This window comes from Bos taurus, chromosome 16 (genome assembly GCF_002263795.3).
Source record: "Bos taurus isolate L1 Dominette 01449 registration number 42190680 breed Hereford chromosome 16, ARS-UCD2.0, whole genome shotgun sequence".
NCBI classification, from domain to species: Eukaryota; Metazoa; Chordata; class Mammalia; order Artiodactyla; family Bovidae; genus Bos; species Bos taurus.
Window position 1 is genome coordinate 73,562,751 of NC_037343.1, and position 21,169 is coordinate 73,583,919.

The 21,169-nt window shown below is 40.9% G+C and overlaps 1 protein-coding gene across 3 annotated transcripts in view; it reads right to left on the bottom strand.

Annotated features, from left to right (window-relative positions):
- Nucleotides 1-1,589: 1,589 nt before the first annotated feature.
- The window catches only part of HSD11B1 (hydroxysteroid 11-beta dehydrogenase 1), a 76,362-nt gene continuing 56,782 nt past the window's right edge, over nucleotides 1,590-21,169 (bottom strand). For 2 of the 3 annotated variants that reach the window (XM_010813541.4, XM_059875240.1), the window contains exons 6-7: nucleotides 4,104-4,247; nucleotides 1,590-2,206 (exon numbers count right to left, since the gene is read on the bottom strand). In XM_010813541.4, the coding sequence (XP_010811843.1) occupies nucleotides 1,989-2,206; nucleotides 4,104-4,247 (362 nt within the window). In that variant the 3' untranslated portion in view covers nucleotides 1,590-1,988. 3 annotated transcript variants of the gene reach the window in all.

Here is a 21,169-nt window from a genome sequence, read left to right on the forward strand (position 1 = left end):
GGCTTCTCACTGCGGTGTTGTGACGCACAGGCTCTAGGCACACAGACGTCAGTCGATGTTGCTCTCAGGCTCTAGGTCGTGGGCTCAGTGCTGCAGTGCTTGGGCTGAGTTGCCCCAGAGCGTGTCCACTCTTCCCAGACCAGGGGTTGAACCTGTGTCCCCTGCACTGGCAGGTGGGTTCTTCACCATTGGAGTACTGGGAAGTCCAGACCTAATTTCTGATATCATCCCTTTTGAATTCTGGGGAAAGCCTCACATAGTAAGACATACAACCTCTACTCAAGCAAATTCTAAGTCTCAGTCAGATTTCTCCTGCTTCTTTTCCCTGGGCATAATTTAAGGAGGTCTTTTCTTTAAGAAAAGTTCAGCCATCTTCACACTCCGGATCCAGCTCCTTGTCCATGTGGCTGGCAGCTCAGTGGACTGCAGTTTGTTCTGCTGCCCAGCAGTTTAGATTAAGAGACCAGAAAAGGAAACTTACCCTACATGTCTAGGCTCATGTCTTGTGTCCCAACATCACTTTCCATGGGAACCCTACATTTGGGAGTGCTGAGTTTGTGCTGGATGTATTCCATCTATCCCTCCAAAGCACTCCCCACCCTTCCCCACCTTGCTGTGTGCCTGGGTATGCTGACTTGTATGGTTTATATCAATCTGCACTTTGCCCCTCTGTTCACTTAGTTGAAAATACCAGCAAGGAATCAGAGGAAGGTGTATTTATTTCTCCAGATCCCTCTTTTGTGGTCCTTGGAGGGCTGGTGGCGTCCTTTAACTGAGTATCATAGTTCCTGTCCTATGGCACTCTGCAAACATTTCTTACCCTCTGGGCTTTTGTAACAGTTCTTTCCTCTTGTCCCGATGGCGGGCCTGGGGTTGGAAATAACCGACTCGATAGGCATGTGTTTGAGTGAACTCCGGGAGTTGGTGATGGACAGGGAGGCCTGGCGTGCTGCAGTTCATGGGGTCGCGAAGAGTCGGACACGACTGAGCGACTGAACTGAGCTGAACCTGGAGATGCTACATTACCTCTGTGACTTCCCTATAGCCTTGCCCACACTTTGGTAAAGAATCTCCTTTTCATTGAACTCTACTAGAGTTATCCAGTTTTCCACTCTCACCTGTTGGAGGCCCTGGCCAATATGGGGCTTTGTGGAGTTGTTAGTGTTTCATATCCTCTTTGGTTGTAGTCAAGTGATACCTGGCAAGTGTTGGATAGATATTTGTTGAATGAATGAATGACTAAATGTGTGAGTGACATGATTTGAACTCCAACCTGTCCTCAACAAACGTCTAATATTGAGTGTTCACATGTAAATTATAGATGCTTGATGCACTGTGAGTACATTGAACAGGTGTAGATTCTGTGGCTTCATAGAACCACAGGGACCTCCACTTCTCTGTGTTTGCTCTGTTTATTCACGTTCAGATGTTCTCCGTTCCAGATGAACAGTATGAAAGAATATAAAGAGCATCTGAAATATACAAAATTGTGAAGATGCTATGTTCACTAAATGAAGTAGGATGATTTCTTCAACTCAGAAGCACATAAGAGGTTCATATCACAAAATAAGAAATGTACACTAAAAATCTCACGTGTATAGGTTATAGTTTTTAATGGAATCATGCTGAATGAACTGAAGTTAAAGCCAATGAGGTATGAATTTACAAAGTTTATGTAACCTTTATCAGAATTAATATTGATTAAATATAGCCTTATTACCTTTGAGGTAAACTTGATGTAAGTATCTTGTAGTTATATCTATGGTTACAGTCAATTTCACAACTGTTGATTCATGGCATTCATTATGATCACCTTTCCACAAATGTTAGAGGGACTCCTTTAAATTGTGGGATGTGCTGTGTGACTTGCGGTCCCCTGGGGGCACTCACTTATCTCTCTGGGGAGATACCTTCATGATGGAGCTCGGATAAATACCAGGCTGGATTGTTCCAAGCTCCCTTTATGATGCCTAGCCCTCAGGAAGTGCCTAGTTGTTTATAAATCTTTCCATATTATATTTCTTCAAGAAGAAAAATTCCATGATCTTCCTTCCTGGATTTCTCAGCAGGAGAGGAGTCAAGATTGAACTGTCATAATATACTTCATCTTGGCGCAGAGTTCCCCCTTTGATAATCTCCAGGGCACATTCTTCCTTTGGAGATGCTTTTGCATTAAATATCCCAGCAACTGCCTTCATGGCTGTGTCTGTAGAGCGAGAAGAGAAGAGTGTGGTTATCCAAGACGAGTAGAGTCTATGTGATGGAAGGCCTGCAGACACCAGCAGCTTAGCTTTTATGGGCTGCTGGCCAGTGCTTGCTCGGGCCGTGTTGGGAATACATGGAGAAGACTGGGTATGTTGAGGGCCTATTAGGCAAAGAGAATCTTAGTGTTCATATGGACTTTGTCTTCCTGGATGGAAATTTGTGGGGGCAACTGGAGGTTACTAGTTGAGTGATTTGAATGAATCAGACTCCTCTCTTGGGTGTTTTGGTTGGAGTGAGGGAGTAATATTGGGGAGTAGAATGCAGATAGAAGTCATGTGATGGGAAGAGTCAATGAGCAAAACCAGAGTGAGGTGTGATAATGAGGACTGACTTGTAAAAGGAAGAGACACAGGAATCCAGGCCTTTGCTCCCTTGGCAACACCAACCACTTTCACTTGGAGGGAAACTATTATTACCTGCTCTCTCCTCCTAGGATTTGTGTCCTTCTTGCCCAGCTTCTCTGTTTCTCCACCCCTTCTTGTTTCACTGTGTGTCTGTGTCTTTCTCTCTCTTTTGTTCTGTAACTACTACTCACTGTATTCAGTTTTTTAAAAAATTTATTTGGCTGTGCAGAGTGCGGGATCTTAGTTCCCTGATTAGGGATCAAACCCATGCCCCCTGCAGTGAAAATGTGGAGTCTTAACCACTGGACTGCCAGGGAAGTCCCTTCAATAAAGTTTTTAAAATCATACCTATCACATATTTTAGATAAATTTGCATTTGGACTTACAGAAAAGTTTTAAAAATTGTGCAAAGTCTTTCCTTATATCTTTCAATCAAAACATCATACATAACCATTATACAACTATCAACAACAGATATGATAGAATTGGAACAAATTACTAATGAAACTGCAGACTTAATTTTTTCACTAATGTCCTTTGTATGTTCCAGGATCTTATCCAGGAGTACACTTAGTAGTAATTTTTTCTTGTTTTCTCTCTGATCTATGACAGGTTCTTACTCTTTCCTTGTCTCTCATAGCCTTGACACTTTAGAAGAGTTCTGTTCAATGGATCTGTATGAAAGAAAGTGAAGTCGCTCAGTCGTGTCCCACTCTTTGCGACCCTGTGGACGGTAGCCCACCGGGTTCCTTTGTCTATGGGATTCTCCAGGCAAGAATACTGGAGTGGGTTGCCATTTCCTTCTCCAGGGGATCTTCCTGACCCAGAGATAGAACCCCGGTCTCCCGCATTGCAGGCAGACACTTCACTGTCTGAGCCAACAGGGAAGCCACCAGGATCTATATAAACCCCCTCAATTTGGGGTTTTTTCCTGTTGTTCTCATAATTAGAATGAGATGATGTGTTTTCGACAAGAATACCTCCCCCAAATGATGCTGTGTCCCTCTCAGCACCATGTATCAAAGGATTTGTGACATCTGTGACTTAGTAATTACTGATATGTTATTAAGGAAAAAAAACTCATATTTAATAGTCTCACATAGGAAAGTAATGGCCGTTGAGTTTTCATGAGGGACATACGGTGTTCAGAATAGGGTCAGGTGAGGAATGTGGTGTTACTCAGCACAGTTGGCAGTCAGAATGGAGAGAAGGGTCAAAGAGCAGTCAGAGGCTCCACAGGTGACAGAACACTTCATCAAAGGGGGACTAGTATTCTCGCCTGGAGAATCCCAGGGACGGGGGAGCCTGGTGGGCTGCCATCTACGGGGTCGCACAGCGTTGGACACGACTGAAGTGACTCAGCAGCAGCAGCAGTGCTGTCACTGGTTTTCAGTGCCTGACACACGATGACGTCAGGGAGCTCAGCGCCCTCTTTACCCACCACAGTAAGACAGACAGTCCTGCAGGCCATTTATTCCAATTTCTTGACCTTACCTGTGTCGATGAGGCCAAGAATACAGAGGGTGATTGACACATTGACCTTGGTCGCCTCATATTCCATCCTGAGAGAGGAGAAGAACCCATCCAGAGCAAACTTGCTTGCAGAATACGCAGCAACAAGTGGACAAGCTATTTTCCCTGAATGATACAAAAGTGGGTTAACATGGTCATCCATTGCAGCTCTGACAAAGCTGAACTGTGCTTTATCTGTAGCAGGCTTTGTAACCTCCATGAAGTGCCTCTACCCTTAGTTTCTCTCTACTCCCCAAAGAGATTACCCTGCTGTGCTGAATTTCAGAAAGAAAGAAACATGATGGTATCAAAGAAACTCCCCTCCACGGACTGGGATACAGTGTAGAGTGGGCTGCAGGAAAACTTTCATTGAAGAGGGATTAGTTAGATTTTTAGTAAAGGTGGTAAATAAGTAGGATTACAAAAGAGCCATGCAATTTCACACCTGGTAACTCTTCCACCTTTGACCCAAGAGCGCTGGAAAGCAGGTGTTTGGCAAGAGCTCTCTACCAGCACAGAGACCTGTCACTGGTCTTGCTACTCAAGGGGAATGAAAACTCCTGTCTTTATTTTCTATCCCAAATCACTTTTCTTACTTTCATCAGCCTGGTTAATTCTTAGTTAGTTATCAGTATTTTGGAGGATGTGTGGGCATATGCCCGATCAGTTCAGTTCAGTTGCACAGCTATGTCTGACTCTTTGCGACCCCATAGACTGCAGCATGCCAGGCCTCCCTGTCCATCCCCAACTCCTGGAGTCCACCCAATCCCATATCCATTGAGTCGGTGATGCCATCCAACCATCTCATCCTCAGTCGTCCCCTCTCCTCCAGCTTTCAGTCTTTCCCAGCATCAGGGTCTTTTCCAAGGAGTCAGTTCTTCACATCAGGTGGCCAAAGCATTGGAGTTTCAGCTTCAGCATCAGTCCTTCCAGTGAATATTCAGGACTGATTTCCTTTAGGATAGACTGGTTGGATCTCCTTTCAGTCCAAGGGACTCTCAAGAGTCTTCTCCAACACCACAGTTCAAAAGTATCAATTCTTTGGCATTCAGCTTTCTTTATAGTCCAACTCTCACATCCATACATGACTACTGGGAAAACCATAGCTTTGACTAGACAGCCCTTTGTTGGCAAAGTAATGTCTCTGCTTTTTAATATGCTGTCTAGGTTGGTCATAACTTTCCTTCCAAGGAGTAAGTGTCTTTTAATTTCATGGCTGCAATTACCATCTGCAGTGATTTTGGAGCCCTGAAAAATAAAGTTGGTCACTGTTTCCCCATCTATTTCCCATGAAGTGATGGGACCGGATGCCATGCTCTTAGTTTTCTGAATGTTGAGCTTTAAGCCAACTTTTTCACTCTCCTCTTTCACTTTCATCAAGAGGCTTTTTAGTTCTTCTTTGTTTTCGGCCTTAAGTGTGGTGTCATCTGCATATCTGAGGTTATTGCTATTTCTCCCAGCAGTCTTGATTCCAGTTTGTGCTTCATCCGGTCCAGCATTTCTCATGGTGTACTCTGCATATAAGTTAAATAAGCAGGGTGACAGTATACAGCCTTGAAGTACTCCTTTTCCTATTTGGAACCAGTCTGTTGTTCCATGTCCAGTTCTAACTGTTGCTTCTTGACCTGCATACAGATTTCTCAGGAGAAAGGCCAGGTGGTCTGGTATTCCCCTATCTTTAAGAATTTTTCACAGTTTGTTGTGATCCACACAGTCAAAGGCTTTGGCATAGTCAATAAAGCAGAAATAGATGTTTTTCTGGAACTGTCTCGCTTTTTCAATGATCCAACGAATGTTGGCAGTTTGATCTCTGGTTCCTCTGCCTTTTCTAAATCCATCTTGAACATCTGGAAGTTCCTGGTTCATGTACTGTTGAAGACTGGCTTGGAGAATTTTGAGCATTACTTTACTAGCGTGTGAAATGAGTACAATTGTGCGGTAGTTTGAGCATTCTTTGGCATTGCCTTTCTTTGGGATGGAATGAAAACTGACCTTTTCCAGTCCTGTGGCTACTGCTGAGTTTTCCAAATTTGCTGGCATATTGAGTGCAGCACTTTCACAGCATTATCTTTCAGGATTTGAAATAGCTCAACTAGAATTCCATCACATCCACTAGCTTTGTTTGTAGTGATGCTTCCTAAGGCCCACTTGACTTCACATTCCAGGATGTCTGGCTCTAGGTCAGTGATCACACCATCGTGATTATCTGGGTCATGAAGATCTTTTTGGTATACTTCTTCTGTGTATTCTTGCCACCTCCTCTTAATATTTTCTGCTTCTGTTAGGTCCATACCATTTCTGTCCTTTATTGAGCCCATCTTTGCATGAAATGTTCCCTTGGTATCTCGAATTTTCTTGAAGAGATCTCTAGTCTTTCCCATTCCATTGTTTTCCTCTATTTCTTTGCACTGATCACTGAGGATGCTTTCTTATCTCTCCTTGCTATTCTTTGGAACTCTGCATTCAAATGGGTATATCTTTCCTTTTCTCTTTTGCTTTTCACTTCTCTTCTTTTCACAGCTATTTGTAAGGCCTCCTCAGACAGCCATTTTGCTTTTTGCATTTCTTTTCCATGGGGATGGTCTTGATCCCTGTCTCCTGTACAATGTCACGAACCTCCTTCCATAGTTCTTCAGGCACTCTGTCTATCAGATCTAGTCCCTTAAATCTATCTGTGACTTCCACTGTATAATAGTAAGGGATTTGAATTAGGTCATACCTGAATGGTCTAGTGGTTTTCTAATTGGTTTTCTTCAATTTAAGTCTGAAGTTGGCAATAAAGATTTCATGATCTGAGCCGCAGTCAGCTCCCAGTCTTGTTTTTGCTAACTGTATAGAGCTTCTCCATCTTTGGCTGCAAAGAATATAATCAATCTGATTTCGGTGTTGACCATCTGGTGATGTCCATGTGTAGAGTCTTCTCTTGTGTTGTTGGAAGAGGGTGTTTGCTTTGAACGCACCCCAGTGCATTCTCTTGGCAAAACTCTATTAGCCTTTGCCCTGCTTCATTCTGTACTCCAAGGCCAAATTTGCCTGTTACTCCACATGTTTCTTGACTTCCTACTTTTGCATTCCAGTCCCCTATAATGAAAAGGACATCTTTTTTGGGTGTTAATTCTAGAAAGTCTTGTAGGTCTTCATAGAACTGTTGAACTTCAGCTTCTTGAGCATTAATGGTCGAGGCATAGACTTGGATTACTGTGATATTGAATGGTTTGCCTTGGAAATGAACAGAGATCATTCTGTCATTTCTGACATTGCATCCATGTACTGCATTTTGGACTCCTTTGTTTACTATGATGTCTACTCCATTTCTTCTAAGGGATTCTTGCCCACAGTAGTAGATATAATGGTCATCTGAGTCAAATTCACCCATTCCAGTCCATTTTAGTTCGCTGATTCCAAAAATGTCGATGTTCACTCTTGCCATCTCCTGTTTACCACTTCCAATTTGCCTTGATTCATGGACCTAACGTTCCAGGTTACTATGCAATATTGCTCTTTACAGCATTGGACCTTGCTTCCATCACCAGTCCCATCCACAACTGGGTGTTGTTTTTGCTTTGGTTCCATCTTCTCATTCTTTCTGGAGTTATTTCTCCACTGATCTCCAGTAGCATATTGGGCACCTACTGACCTGGTGAGTCCATCTTTCAGTGTCCTATCTTTTTGCCTTTTCATACTGTTCATGGGGTTCTCAAGGCAAGAATACTGTAGTGGTATGCCATTCCATTCTCCAGTGGACCACATTCTGTCAGACCTCTCCACCATGACCCGTCTATCTTGGGTGGCCCTACACGGCATGGCTCATAGTTTCATTGAGTTAGACAAGGCTGTGGCCCATGTGATCAGATTGGTTAGTTTCCTGTGATTGTGGTTTTTAGTCTGTACGCCCAATAGCATAACTTATTCATTATACCCTTTGTAAGAGGAGAGAGGTGTCCTGAGACCCTTGAGCATTATTATAGTGAAAAGTGAAAGTGAAAGTTGTTCAGTCATGTCCGACTCTTTGCAACCCCATGGACTATGCAATCCATGTAATGTCTAGGCCAGAATACTGGAGTGTGTAGCCTTTCCCTTCTCCAGGGGATCTTCCCAACCCAGAGATCGAACCCAGGTCTCCTGCATTGTAGGCAGATTCTTTACCAGCTGAACCACAAGGGAAGCCCAAGAATACTGGAGTGGGTAGCCTACCCCTTCTCCAGTGGATCTTCCCGACCCAGGAATCAACCCAGGGTCTCCTGCATTACAGGTGGGTTCTTTACCAACTGAGCTATCAGGGAAGCCCATTGTTATAATATCTACTTTAAAATCCTTGTCTGCTGATTCTAAAATCTGGGTCATTTTAGTACTGATCTCCATTGATTGCCTTTCCTCTTGAATATGGGTCACATATCGTATTCTTGTATGTGCAGTGACTTTTCATTGTATCCTTGATATTGTTAGAAACTTTGGATTCTGTCATATTCTTCCAAAGAGTATGATTTTTATTTTTTGGTGGGCGGTTAATTTGGCTTCCCTGGTGGCACAGATGGTAAAGAATCTGTCTGCAACGTGGGCTTGATCCCTGGGTTGGGAAGATGCCCTGGAGAAGGGAATGGCTACCCACTTCAATATTCTTGTCTGGAGAATTCCATGGACAGAGGAACCTGGTGGGCTACAGTCCATGGGGTCGCAAAGAGTTGGATACGACTGAGTCACTAACACTCAGTTGGCTGAAACTCTGGTCTCTTGCAGTAGGTGCCAAGTGAAATCTCTGTTTAATTATTTGAATCTTAACTGAGCTTCTTGATGTCTACACTGCCCTGTGAGTATTTCAGGGGATTAGCAGAGATTTGAGAAAAGTTTATATATAGAATTTGGTGTTCTTCTACTGTGGCTCTTTTCTTTCTGGGATGTCTTTCTTCACTTTCCACCTGCTACAGAAACCCCAAACTATTCCTTTTGCTTCTACAAGGTAGTAAGATGGCAGATTTCTGGCCTAAAAATGGCACTGATTGGGACCTTCTCTTGAGCATAAGCTACAAAATTGGGAAAAATCACCCAGTGTCATTTCCCTCTTTCAAGTACTAACAGCTCTCCAGTTTCTGTCTTCTTTTTCTTCTTCTCTTCAGTGTTTTCAATGGTTGTTTTCTATATTTTTTCCAAGTTTGCTATCTGGGGAAGGTTGGTCTATTAGGTATTTCCCTGCTATTATAGTTAGAGAATTTGCCTGCAGTGCAGGAGACCTGGGTTCGATTCCTGGGTCAGGAAGATGCCTTGGAGAAGGAAATGGCAACCCACTCCAGTATTCTTGCTGGAGAAATGGCAACTCACTTCAGGATTTGCCTGGAAAATCCTATGGACAGAGGAACCTGGCAGTCTACAGATCACGGGGTTGCAAGAGTCAGACATGACTTAGAGACTAAACTACCACCACTGTTATTATTGGAATTGGAACCTCTATGTGTTTTTAAAAATAATGAAGTTGCATTCCAAATCAATAAAGATGTTGAGAAAGTTGGTTAACTAATTGGAAAAAAGATTGTCAACTCCTTGTTTCATATCATATATCAAAAAATGATACATGGAAAATTATGGCAGGTGATGTTGCCATGTCCATTTCCCTTTGTTTAATAAAAGAATCTAATTTTATTCAGGATAGCAATGTGTTGAGATAAAAATATTTACTTCCTCAAGATTCCCTTGCTCTTTTGGGTAGTCATGTGATCTCGACCTGGCCAGTGAGAAATGTAGCAGATGGGTCTCCAGGAAAGATATCGATTACCTGTTAAAAGAGATGGATTCAGGTGGCATGTAGCTTTTATGTTTTGCCCTTTCTTCTTCTTTCTAAGTAGACTACAGATTTGATGCCTAGAATTACAGTAGTCATTTATGAACTTGAGGAAATGCTATATATTAATTATGTAATTAAGGATTATAGTACAAAAATGTGGAATGAGCTTAGACTTTTGAAGATCTAGTACATCCAAAAAACCAGTTCTGGACTACTTATTGCCTGAGAAAAAGGAAAACTTATTTAGTGTTAAATCATTGTAAATTGAGTTGTTACATGTACAGCAGGATGCATCTCCTGACTGATTAAAAATTTAATCATAGAAAGAGGATAATAGAGCCAAATACTTATCAGATTCTTATTTATGGAAAGTCATTCTAGCATAAAAGTTAAAAAATGTTAAGGCCAAGAATATTTGATTATAGAAAATATAAAATTTCTGAATGTCACAATGGTCACTATAATAATTTCACTATAAAGGTCAAGGGTAAAATGATAAACTAGAAAATCGTTTTCTACATATTAGGCAGAAAAAAGCTTAATATCCTCAACCTTTAATGTATAAAGAACTCTTAAAAATGCAAAAATACAAACAAATCTCTGTAGGGAACCACTCCATCCTCAGTCCTCAGTCATGAGTTTGGGGTTGAGATAACTCTGTAGTCAAGTTCTAGGAATGGGTGTGTGACACTGGATGTGCAAACAGGGAGGAGGAGCTAAGATGGCAGAGGAATAGGATGGGGAGAACACTTTCTCTCCCACAAATTAATCAAAAGAACATTTAAACGCTGAGTAAACTCCACAAAACAATTTCTGAATGCCGGCAGAGGACATCAGGCACCCAGAAAAGCAACCCATTGTCTTCGAAAGGAGGTAGGAAAAAATATAAAAGACAAAAAAAGAGACAAAAGAGGGAGGGACGGAGCTCCGTCCCGGGAAGGGAGTCTTAAAAAGAGAGAAGTTTCCAAACACCAGGAAACATTCTCACTGCTGAGTTTGTGCTGAGCCTTGGAAGCACAGAGGGCAACATAACAGGGAGGAAAAATAAATAAACAATTAAAACCCACAGATTACAAGCCCTATGGTAACTCCCCCAGCGGAGAAGCAGCGCAGACGCCTGCATCCACCATTAGCAAGCGGGGGCTGGGCAGGGAGGCGCGGCGCGGGCTGCATCACTTAGAGTAAGGATCTGGCCTGAATACCCCGAGCGCTACCTGAGCGAAATAATTTGGGCTAGCAAAGCAGACTGTGGGATATCTACCATGTGAAAAGCCAGCCCTAACCTAAGACACTGCCAGGCCTGCGCATGGAACAAAGGACTGTACAGAGATAGCTGGCTTCAGACGGTCCCCCTCTGGTGACAGGCAGCCAGAGCCGGAAGGGGGCAATCGCAGCCCCAGAGAGACATTATCTACAAAACTATAAGCAGGCTTCTTTGCTAACTAAAACTTCTTGGGGTTCTGGACAGTCAACATCCGCCTGAGAAGGTGCGCCGGTTGTACACCCAGATAACTGAGCAGCAGGGAGGCGATAAGTCACAGCAACCGCGCTCGCCAAACACCTCATCACCTGAGCTACTTGGACCTGGGAAGGGCACAAAACGCAGGCCCAACTGAGTCTGTGCCTCTGAGGACTATCCGAGTGCCTGAACCTGAGCGGCTTAGACCTGGGAGGTGCAAGCAGCCCAGGGTGGGCCACGGATGGTTCCCAGCGGAGAAACCTACAGCCTGAGAAGTGTGGGCAGGGAGGCTACACGCGCCGTGAGCGGGCGCAGACCCAGTGTAGCCGAGGCACTGCGAGCACATGCCAGTGTCATTTGTTTGCAGCGTCCCTCCCTCTCCACAGCATGACTGAACACGTGAGCCTTAAAAAAAAAAAAAAGTGTCCACCACCGCCCCCTTTGTATCAGGATGGAAATCAGACACTGAAGAGACCAGCAAACAGAAGAAGCTATAACAGAGGGAAACGCCTTGGAAGCGACAGGCAATAGATTAAAACCCCGTGGTTAGTACTGACTACATAGGAAGGGGCCTATAGATCTTGAGAAATATAAGCTGGAACAAGGAACTGGCCGAAAATGAACTGACCCCACAATACCCACCCACAACAACATCAGAGAAAGTCCTATATATATTTTTTTACTATTTTTATGATGATTCTTTCTTTTTTTTTAAATTTTTAAAAAAATTTAAGTCCTCTATTACTCCTTTAATTTTCACTTTTATAACCTACTATTACTTTGCACAAAAAAAAAGAGACCCTTTTTTTTTAAAAAGCAAACTTCATATATATATTTTTTATAACTTTTGTGACCTTGTTTTTTTTTTTCTTTTTCTCTTTCTTTCTTTTCTTTTTTTTTTCTTCTTTTCTTTAACATTGTATTTTTGAAATTCCAAACTCTGCTCTAGATTTTTAATTTTAGCTTTTTGGTATTTGTTATCAATTTTGTACCTTTTTTTTTTTTTTTTTATAACTTTCATGACTTTTTTTCCCTCTCTTTCTTTCTCTTCATCTTTTCTTTAACATTGTATTCCTGAAACTCCAAACTCTACTCTAGATTTTTAATTTATGCTTTTTGGTGGATGTGAGTCCCAGTGAACTCCGGGAGTTGGTGATGGACAGGGAGGCCTGGTGTGCTGCGATTCATGGGGTCGCAAAGAGTCGGACACGACTGAGTGACTGATCTGATCTGAACTGGTCAATTTTGTACCTATATCTTCTTTATAATTTTTGTGACTTTGTTTGTTTTTGTTTTGTTTCTCTTTCTTTTCCTTCTTCTTTTCTTTAACATTGTATTTTTGAAATTCCAAACTCTACTCTAGATTTTTAATTTTTGCTTTTAGGTATTTGTTACCAATTTTGTACCTTTAAGAACCCAATCTTCAGTACCCATTTTTTACTAGGGAGCGAGATTACTGGCTTAACTGCTCTCTCCCCCTTCGGACTCTCCTTTTTCTCCAACCGGTTCGCCTGTGTCTCCTCCCTAACCCCTCTCTACTCTACCCAACTCTGTGAATTTCTGTGTGTTCCAGACGGTGGAGTACACTTAGGGAACTGATTACTGGCTGAATCTGTCTCTCTCCTTTTCATTCCCCCCTTTTATCCTCCTGGCCACCTCTGTCTCCTTCCTGCCTCTTCTCTTCTCTTCTCTGTATAACTCCGTGAACATCTCTGAGTGGTCCAGTTGTGGAGTGCACATAAGTAAGTGATTACTGGTTAGCCCGCTCTCTCCTCTATTGATTCCACCTTATCTCATCCGGGTCACCTCTAACTCCCTCCTCTCTCTTCTCTTCTCCATGTAACGCTGTGAACCTCTCTGGGTGACCCTCATGGTGGAGAAACTTTTCATCTTTAACCTAGATATTTTATCAATGGTGCTGTATAGAAGGAGAAGTTTTGAGACTACTGTAAAAATAAGACTGATAACTGGAAGCAGGAGGCTTAAGTCCACACCCTGACTCCAGGGAACATTAATTGACAGGAGCTCATCAAATGCCTCCATACCTACACTGAAACCAAGCACCACACAAGGGCCAACAAGTTCCAGGGCAAGACATACCAAGCAAATTCTCCAGCAACATAGGAATACAGCCCTGAGTTCAATATACAGGCTGCCCAAAGTCACCCCAAAACCATAGACATCTCATAACTCATTACTGGACACTTCATTGCACTCCAGAGAGAATAAATCCAGCTCCACCCACCAGAACACCGACACAAGCTTCCCTAACCAAGAAACTTTGACAAGCCACCTGTACAAACCCACACACAGTGAGGAAACACCACAATAAAGAGAACTCCGCAAACTGCCAGAATACAGAAAGGACACCCCAAACTCAGCAATTTAAACAAGATGAAGAGACAGAGGAATACCCAGCAGGTAAAGGAACAGGATAAATGCCCACCAAACCAAACAAAAGAGGAAGAGATAGGGAATCTACCTGATAAAGAATTCCGAATAATGATAGTGAAATTGATCCAAAATCTTGAAATCAAAATGGAATCACAGATAAATAGCCTGGAGACAAGGATTGAGAAGATGCAAGAAAGGTTTAACAAGGACCTAGAAGAAATAAAAAAGAGTCAATATATAATGAATAATGCAATAAATGAGATCAAAAACACTCTGGAGGCAACAAATAGTAGAATAACAGAGGCAGAAGATAGGATTAGTGAATTAGAAGATAGAATGGTAGAAATAAATGAATCCGAGAGGAAAAAAGAAAAACGAATTAAAAGAAATGAGGACAATCTCAGAGACCTCCAGGACAATATTAAATGCTACAACATTCGAATCATAGGGGTCCCAGAAGACGAAGACAGAAAGAAAGACCATGAGAAAATACTTGAGGAGATAATAGTTGAAAACTTCCCTAAAATGGGGAAGGAAATAATCACCCAAGTGCAAGAAACCCAGAGAGTCCCAAACAAGATAAACCCAAGGCGAAACACCCCAAGACACATATTAATCAAATTAACAAAGATCAAACACAAAGAACAAATATTAAAGGCAGCAAGGGAAAAACAACAAATAACACACAAGGGAATTCCCATAAGGATAACAGCTGATCTTTCAATAGAAACTCTCCAAGCCAGGAGGGAATGGCAAGACATACTTACAATGATGAAAGAAAATAACCTACAGCCCAGATTATTGTACCCAGCAAGGATCTCATTCAAATATGAAGGAGAAATCAAAAGCTTTACAGGCAAGCAAAAGCTGAGAGAATTCAGCACCACCAAACCAGCTCTCCAACAAATACTAAAGGATATTCTCTAGACAGGAAACACAAAAAGGGTGTATAAATTCGAACCCAAAACAATAAAGTAAATGGCAACGGGATCATACTTATCAATAATTACCTTAAATGTAAATGGGTTGAATGCCCCAACCATAAGACAAAGACTAGCTGAATGGATACAAAAACAAGACCCCTACATATGTTGTCTACAAAAGACCCACCTCAAAACAGGGGACACATACAGACTGAAAGTGAAGGGCTGGAAAAAGATTTTCCATGCAAATAGGGACCAAAAGAAAGCAGGAGTAGTGATACTCATATCAGATAAAATAGACTTTAAAACAAAGGCCGTGAAAAGGGACAAAGAAGGTCACTACATAATGATCAAAGGATCAATCCAAGAAGAAGATATAACAATTATAAATATATATGCACCCAACATAGGAGCACCGCAATATGTAAGACAAATACTAACAAGTATGAAAGGAGAAATTAACAATAACATAATAATAGTGGGAGACTTTAATACCCCACTCACACCTATGGATAGATCAACTAAACAGAAAATTAACAAGGAAACACAAACTTTAAACGACACAATAGACCAGTTAGACCTAATTGATATCTATAGGACATTTCATCCCAAAACAATTTCACCTTTTTCTCAAGCGCACACGGAACCTTCTCCAGGATAGATCACATCCTGGGCCATAAATCTAGCCTTGGTAAACTGAAAAAAATTGAAATCATTCCAAGCATCTTTTCTGACCACAATGCAGTAAGATTAGATCTCAATTACAGGAGAAAAACTATTAAAAATTCCAACATATGGAGGCTGAACAACACACTGCTGAATAACCAACAAATCACAGAAGAAATAAAAATAGAAATCAAAATTTGCATAGAAATGAATGAAAATGACAACACAACAACCCAAAACCTGTGGGACACTGTAAAAGCAGTCCTAAGGGGAAAGTTCATAGCAATACAGGCATACCTCAAGAAACAAGAAAAAAGTCAAATAAATAATCTAACTCTACACCTAAAGCAACTAGAAAAGGAAGAAATGAAGAACCTCAGGGTTAGTAGAAGGAAAGAAATCTTGAAAATTAGGGCAGAAATAAATGCAAAAGAAACAAAAGAGACCATAGCAAAAATCAACAAAGCCAAAAGCTGGTTCTTTGAAAGGATAAATAAAATTGACAAACCATTAGCCAGACTCATCAAGAAACAAGGGGAGAAAAATCAAATCAATAAAATTAGAAATGAAAATGGAGAGATCACAACAGACAACACAGAAATACAAAGGATCATAAGAGACTACTATCAGCAATTATATGGCAATAAAATGGACAACGTGGAAGAAATGGACAAATTCTTAGAAAAGTACAACTTTCCAAAACTGGACCAGGAAGAAATAGAAAATCTTAACAGACCCATCACAAGCACGGAAATTGAAACTGTAATCAGAAATCTTCCAGCAAACAAAAGCCCAGGTCCAGACGGCTTCACAGCTGAATTCCACCAAAAATTTAGAGAAGAGCTAACACCTATCCTGCTCAAACTCTTCCAGAAAATTTCAGAGGAAGGTAAACTTCCAAACTCATTCTATGAGGCCACCATCACCCTAATACCAAAACCTGACAAAGATGCCACAAAAAAAGAAAACTACAGGCCAATATCACTGATGAACATAGATGCAAAAATCCTTAACAAAATTCTAGCAATCAGAATCCAACAACACATTAAAAAGATCATACACCATGACCAAGTGGGCTTTATCTTAGGGATGCAAGGATTCTTCAATATCCGCAAATCAATCAATGTAATACACCACATTAACAAATTGAAAAATAAAAACCATATGATTATCTCAATAGATGCAGAGAAAGCCTTTGACAAAATTCAACATCCATTTATGATAAAAACTCTCCAGAAAGCAGGAATAGAAGGAACATACCTCAACATAAGAAGAGCTATATATGACAAACCCACAGCAAACATTATCCTCAATGGTGAAAAATTGAAAGCATTTCCTCTAAAGTCAGGAACAAGACAAGGGTGCCCACTTTCACCATTACTATTCAACATAGTTTTGGAAGTTTTGGCCACAGCAATCAGAGCAGAAAAAAAAAATGAATCCAAATTGGAAAAGAAGAAGTAAAACTCTCACTGTTTGCAGATGACATGATCCTCTACATAGAAAACCCTAAAGACTCCACCAGAAAATTACTAGAACTAATCAATGACTATAGTAAAGTTGCAGGATATAAAATCAACACACAGAAATCCCTTGCATTCCTATACACTAATAATGAGAAAACAGAAAGAGAAATTAAGGAAACAATTCCATTTACCATTGCAACGAAAAGAATAAAATACTTAGGAATATATCTACCTAAAGAAACTAAAGACCTATATATAGAAAACTATAAAACACTGGTGAAAGAAATAAAAGAGGACATTAATAGATGGAGAAATATACCATGTTCATGGATTGGAAGAATCAATATAGTGAAAATGAGTATACTACCCAAGGCAATTTATAGATTCAATGCAATCCCTATCAAGCTACCAAGGGTATTCTTCACAGAGCTAGAACAAATAATTTCACAATTTGTATGGAAACACAAAAAACCTCGAATAGCCAAAGCTATCTTGAGAAAGAAGAATGGAACTGGAGGAATCAACCTGCCTGACTTCAGGCTCTACTACAAAGCCACAGTCATCAAGACAGTATGGTACTGGCACAAAGACAGAAATATAGATCAATGGAACAAAATAGAAAGCCCAGAGATAAATCCATGCACATATGGACACCTTATCTTTGACAAAGGAGGCAAGAATATACAATGGAGAAAAGACAATCTCTTTAACAAGTGGTGCTGGGAAAACTGGTCAACCACTTGTAAAAGAATGAAACTAGAGCACTTTCTAACACCATACACAAAAATAAACTCAAAATGGATTAAAGATCTAAACGTAAGACCAGAAACTATAAAACTCCTAGAGGAGAACATAGGCAAAACACTCTCCGACATACATCACAGCAGGATCCTCTATGACCCACCTCCCAGAATATTGGAAATAAAAGAAAAAATAAACAAATGGGACCTAATTAAACTTAAAAGCTTCTGCACAACACAAGAAACTATAAGCAAGGTGAAAAGACAGCCTTCAGAATGGGAGAAAATAATAGCAAATGAAGCAACAGACCAACAACTAATCTCAAAAATATACAAGCAACTCCTACAGCTCAATCCCAGAAAAATAAATGACCCAATCAAAAAATGGGCGAAAGAACTAAATAGACAATTCTCCAAAGAAGACATACAGATGGCTAACAAACACATGAAAAGATGCTCAACATCACTCATTATCAGAGAAATGCAAATCAAAACCACTATGAGGTACCTTTTCATGCCAGTCAGAATGGCTGTGATCCAAAAGTCTACAAGCAATAAATGCTGGAGAGGGTGTGGAGAAAAGGGAACCCTCTTACACTGTTGGTGGGAATGCAAACTAGTACAGCCACTATGGAGAACAGTGTGGAGATTCCTTAAAAAACTGGAAATAGAACTGCCTTATGATCCAGCAATCCCCCTGCTGGGCATACACACTGAGGAAACCAGAATTCAAAGAGACACGTGTACCCCAATGTTCATAGCAGCACTGTTTATAATAGCCAGGACGTGGAAGCAACCTAGATGTCCATCAGCAGATGAATGGATAAGAAAGCTGTGGTACATATATACAATGGAGTATTACTCAGCCATTAAAAAGAATACATTTGAATCAGTTCTAATGAGGTGGATGAAACTGGAGCCTATTATACAGAGTGAAGTAAGCCAGAAAGAAAAACACCAATACAGTATACTAACGCATATATATGGAATTTAGAAAGATGGTAACAATAACCCTGTATATGAGATAGCAAAAGAGACACAGATGTATAGAACAGTCTTTTGGACTCTGTGGGAGAGGGACAGGGTGGGATGATTTCGGAGAATAGCATTGAAATATGTATAATATCATATATGAAACGAGTCGCCCGTCTAGGTTCGATGCACGATACTGGATGCTTGGGGCTGGTGCACTGGGACGACCCAGAGGGATCGTATGGGGAGGGAGGAGGGTTCAGGATGGGGAACACATGTATACCTGTGGCAGATTCATTTTGATATATGGCAAAACCAATACGATATTGTAAAGTTAAAAAAAAAAAAAAAAAAAAGGATGTGTAAACAGTTTCTGATACCACTGGGTTACTGACTAGTCTAAGGCTGAACCAAAGCAAGACCCAAGCAGGGCTTCAAGATAGGTTGTTGCCAAACCAGAGTTTAGTTTCTTTTTCTTCCTCTGTATCAGAACCCCAGATGAATTCATGTTTCCACCTGTTGCAGAAACTATAGTATTGTCTCCATGTATCTTCTGCCCCCCTTCCTTAGTGGTAGAATCCAAGATTTATAGCTGGGCTCACAGTTATCTGGAACAAAGTCCACATTTCTCAGCCTCTCTCAGCCAGATGTTGCCAGATGACTCAGTGCTGTCCAATAATTTGTACACAGAAGCATGTCATGTGATTTCTGGGATACATCCTTAAAGGAAGAAATCAGTCTCTCCCTTCTCAATCCTTCCTCCTTCTTGATTCCTCAAGAAGGAGGTTGTGACTGTTGGCTGTGACTCCAGAACTATCATGGATCATGAAGTAGAAGCCTCATGTTGAGAATGGCGGAGCATTTAGAGAAAAGGAAGGAACCTGGTTGACCGTGAGCTGCCATCCTAGCCCTATACTGCTTACCTCCAGACTTGATTTACCTTTTTAACTTGTTACGCCTGCTATTATTTTAGGTTTTCTGAGTCAGAGAGCCGCACTTCTCTGTTGAGAGTCCCTGTTGCTTTTATGTAGCCCATGCGCCAAAGGGAAACCGATACTATCTCTTAACCTAGGGGTGGCTTGTATGATTTATTTAATACCATCCTCCGTGCCCACAGTTGATACAGGGATGGGCATAGTCCCCATTTTGGACCAGTGAGGCTCGACGGGAATTTTGTTGGAGTGTCTGGGAAAGTTCTTTGTCCTTTTAGGAGAGTTTCTTGAAGTAGAAATCCTGTTTCTCTTCTGCTGGATGTTTTTGTGTATGGCTGAAATTGCTTCAGCTATCTCATGATCAGCCTGAGGGTGAAGCTGCATGTGGAAGAGCACAGAGCCAAGAGAGTCACAGGGACACTGAACTTGAGCCAAGTCAACTGTGAAGCCCGCCCTGCATCTGGACTTCCAGTCATGTCAATAATTTTCCTTATTGTTTAAGCCAAAAATAGACCCAAATTGCTTACAAGAATAGCATAATGGTTAAAAGTATGAGCTCTAGAGTGAGATGACTGGGGTGTGAAATCCCAAGCATACCATTTCTTAGCTATAATATGTGGATGATAATATTACTAAGCTGAAGTAATCCATGTATTAGATTTAGCACAAGCTGACACATAGAGAACACTTAGAAATGCCATTATTATTAGTATTTCAAATTGGTGAGAAAAGTGTAAGCTGTTCAAAAAATCATGTGAGAATGAATAGCTAGCTACTTAAAGAAAAGAAAAATGCCATTCTAATAAACAGATTCAAATTATATTAGGCAGTACTTTGTGGAAACTAAAAGAATACAGTACGGGTGAATATATAATCTCAAGGTAAGAGATACTTTAAAAGCATGAACTCAAAGGCATATGCTCTAAAGGAAGAGATAAAGAGATCTGAATATATGAGATTTAAACAGTGGCAGTGTACTAGAAATGCTCACCACTGCCTTCCTACACGGATCCCCTTCGAAAAGGATTTGCATTTCCATGCACAGAAGATCAGGCCAGTGGTGGTTAATGTGCACAATGGTTTGAACACGCATCATGTCTCTTTCAAGGAACTGAAATAAGAAACTCTAGGATTCTAATTAGCTGCTGTGGACTTTGAACTAAAACTTTATGTAAGACTGGGACTTGAGTAACCATTTACAGTCATGGAAAGGGCTAAGTAAACAGACAAACAAAATAGGCAGTGACATGGAGGAGACAAAGCAAATGAGCTTTAAAATTGGAGCTAAATAAGAGCTAAAGTTTATTTAGCTCTTATATATAATTTAAAGTCTCAAGGCTAAGTCATTGCCTACAGTTGCAGAATTGGAGAACTAGAATTCAAATCAGAATTCAAATTTGATTCTAGTGGCTCACACACATATGGTGGGGTTTGCTCTATAGAAGTCATTCTTCTTTATATGAGTGTTTCTTAGGAGCCATGTGTCAAATCCAACCTTTCCTGGAGTGGGTGAAGATGCTCTGTACTTGACAGTTAAGCCACAAACAGGCAAAATTTATGAAAAGCAGAAATATTTGCACTTTTAAGCTGGCAGCTGCTGTGAAAGTGCTGCACTTAATATGCCAGCAAATTTGGAAAACTCAGCAGTGGCCACTGGACTGGAAAAGGTCAGTTTTCATTCCAGTCCCAAAGAAAGACAGTGCCAAAGAATGTTCAAATT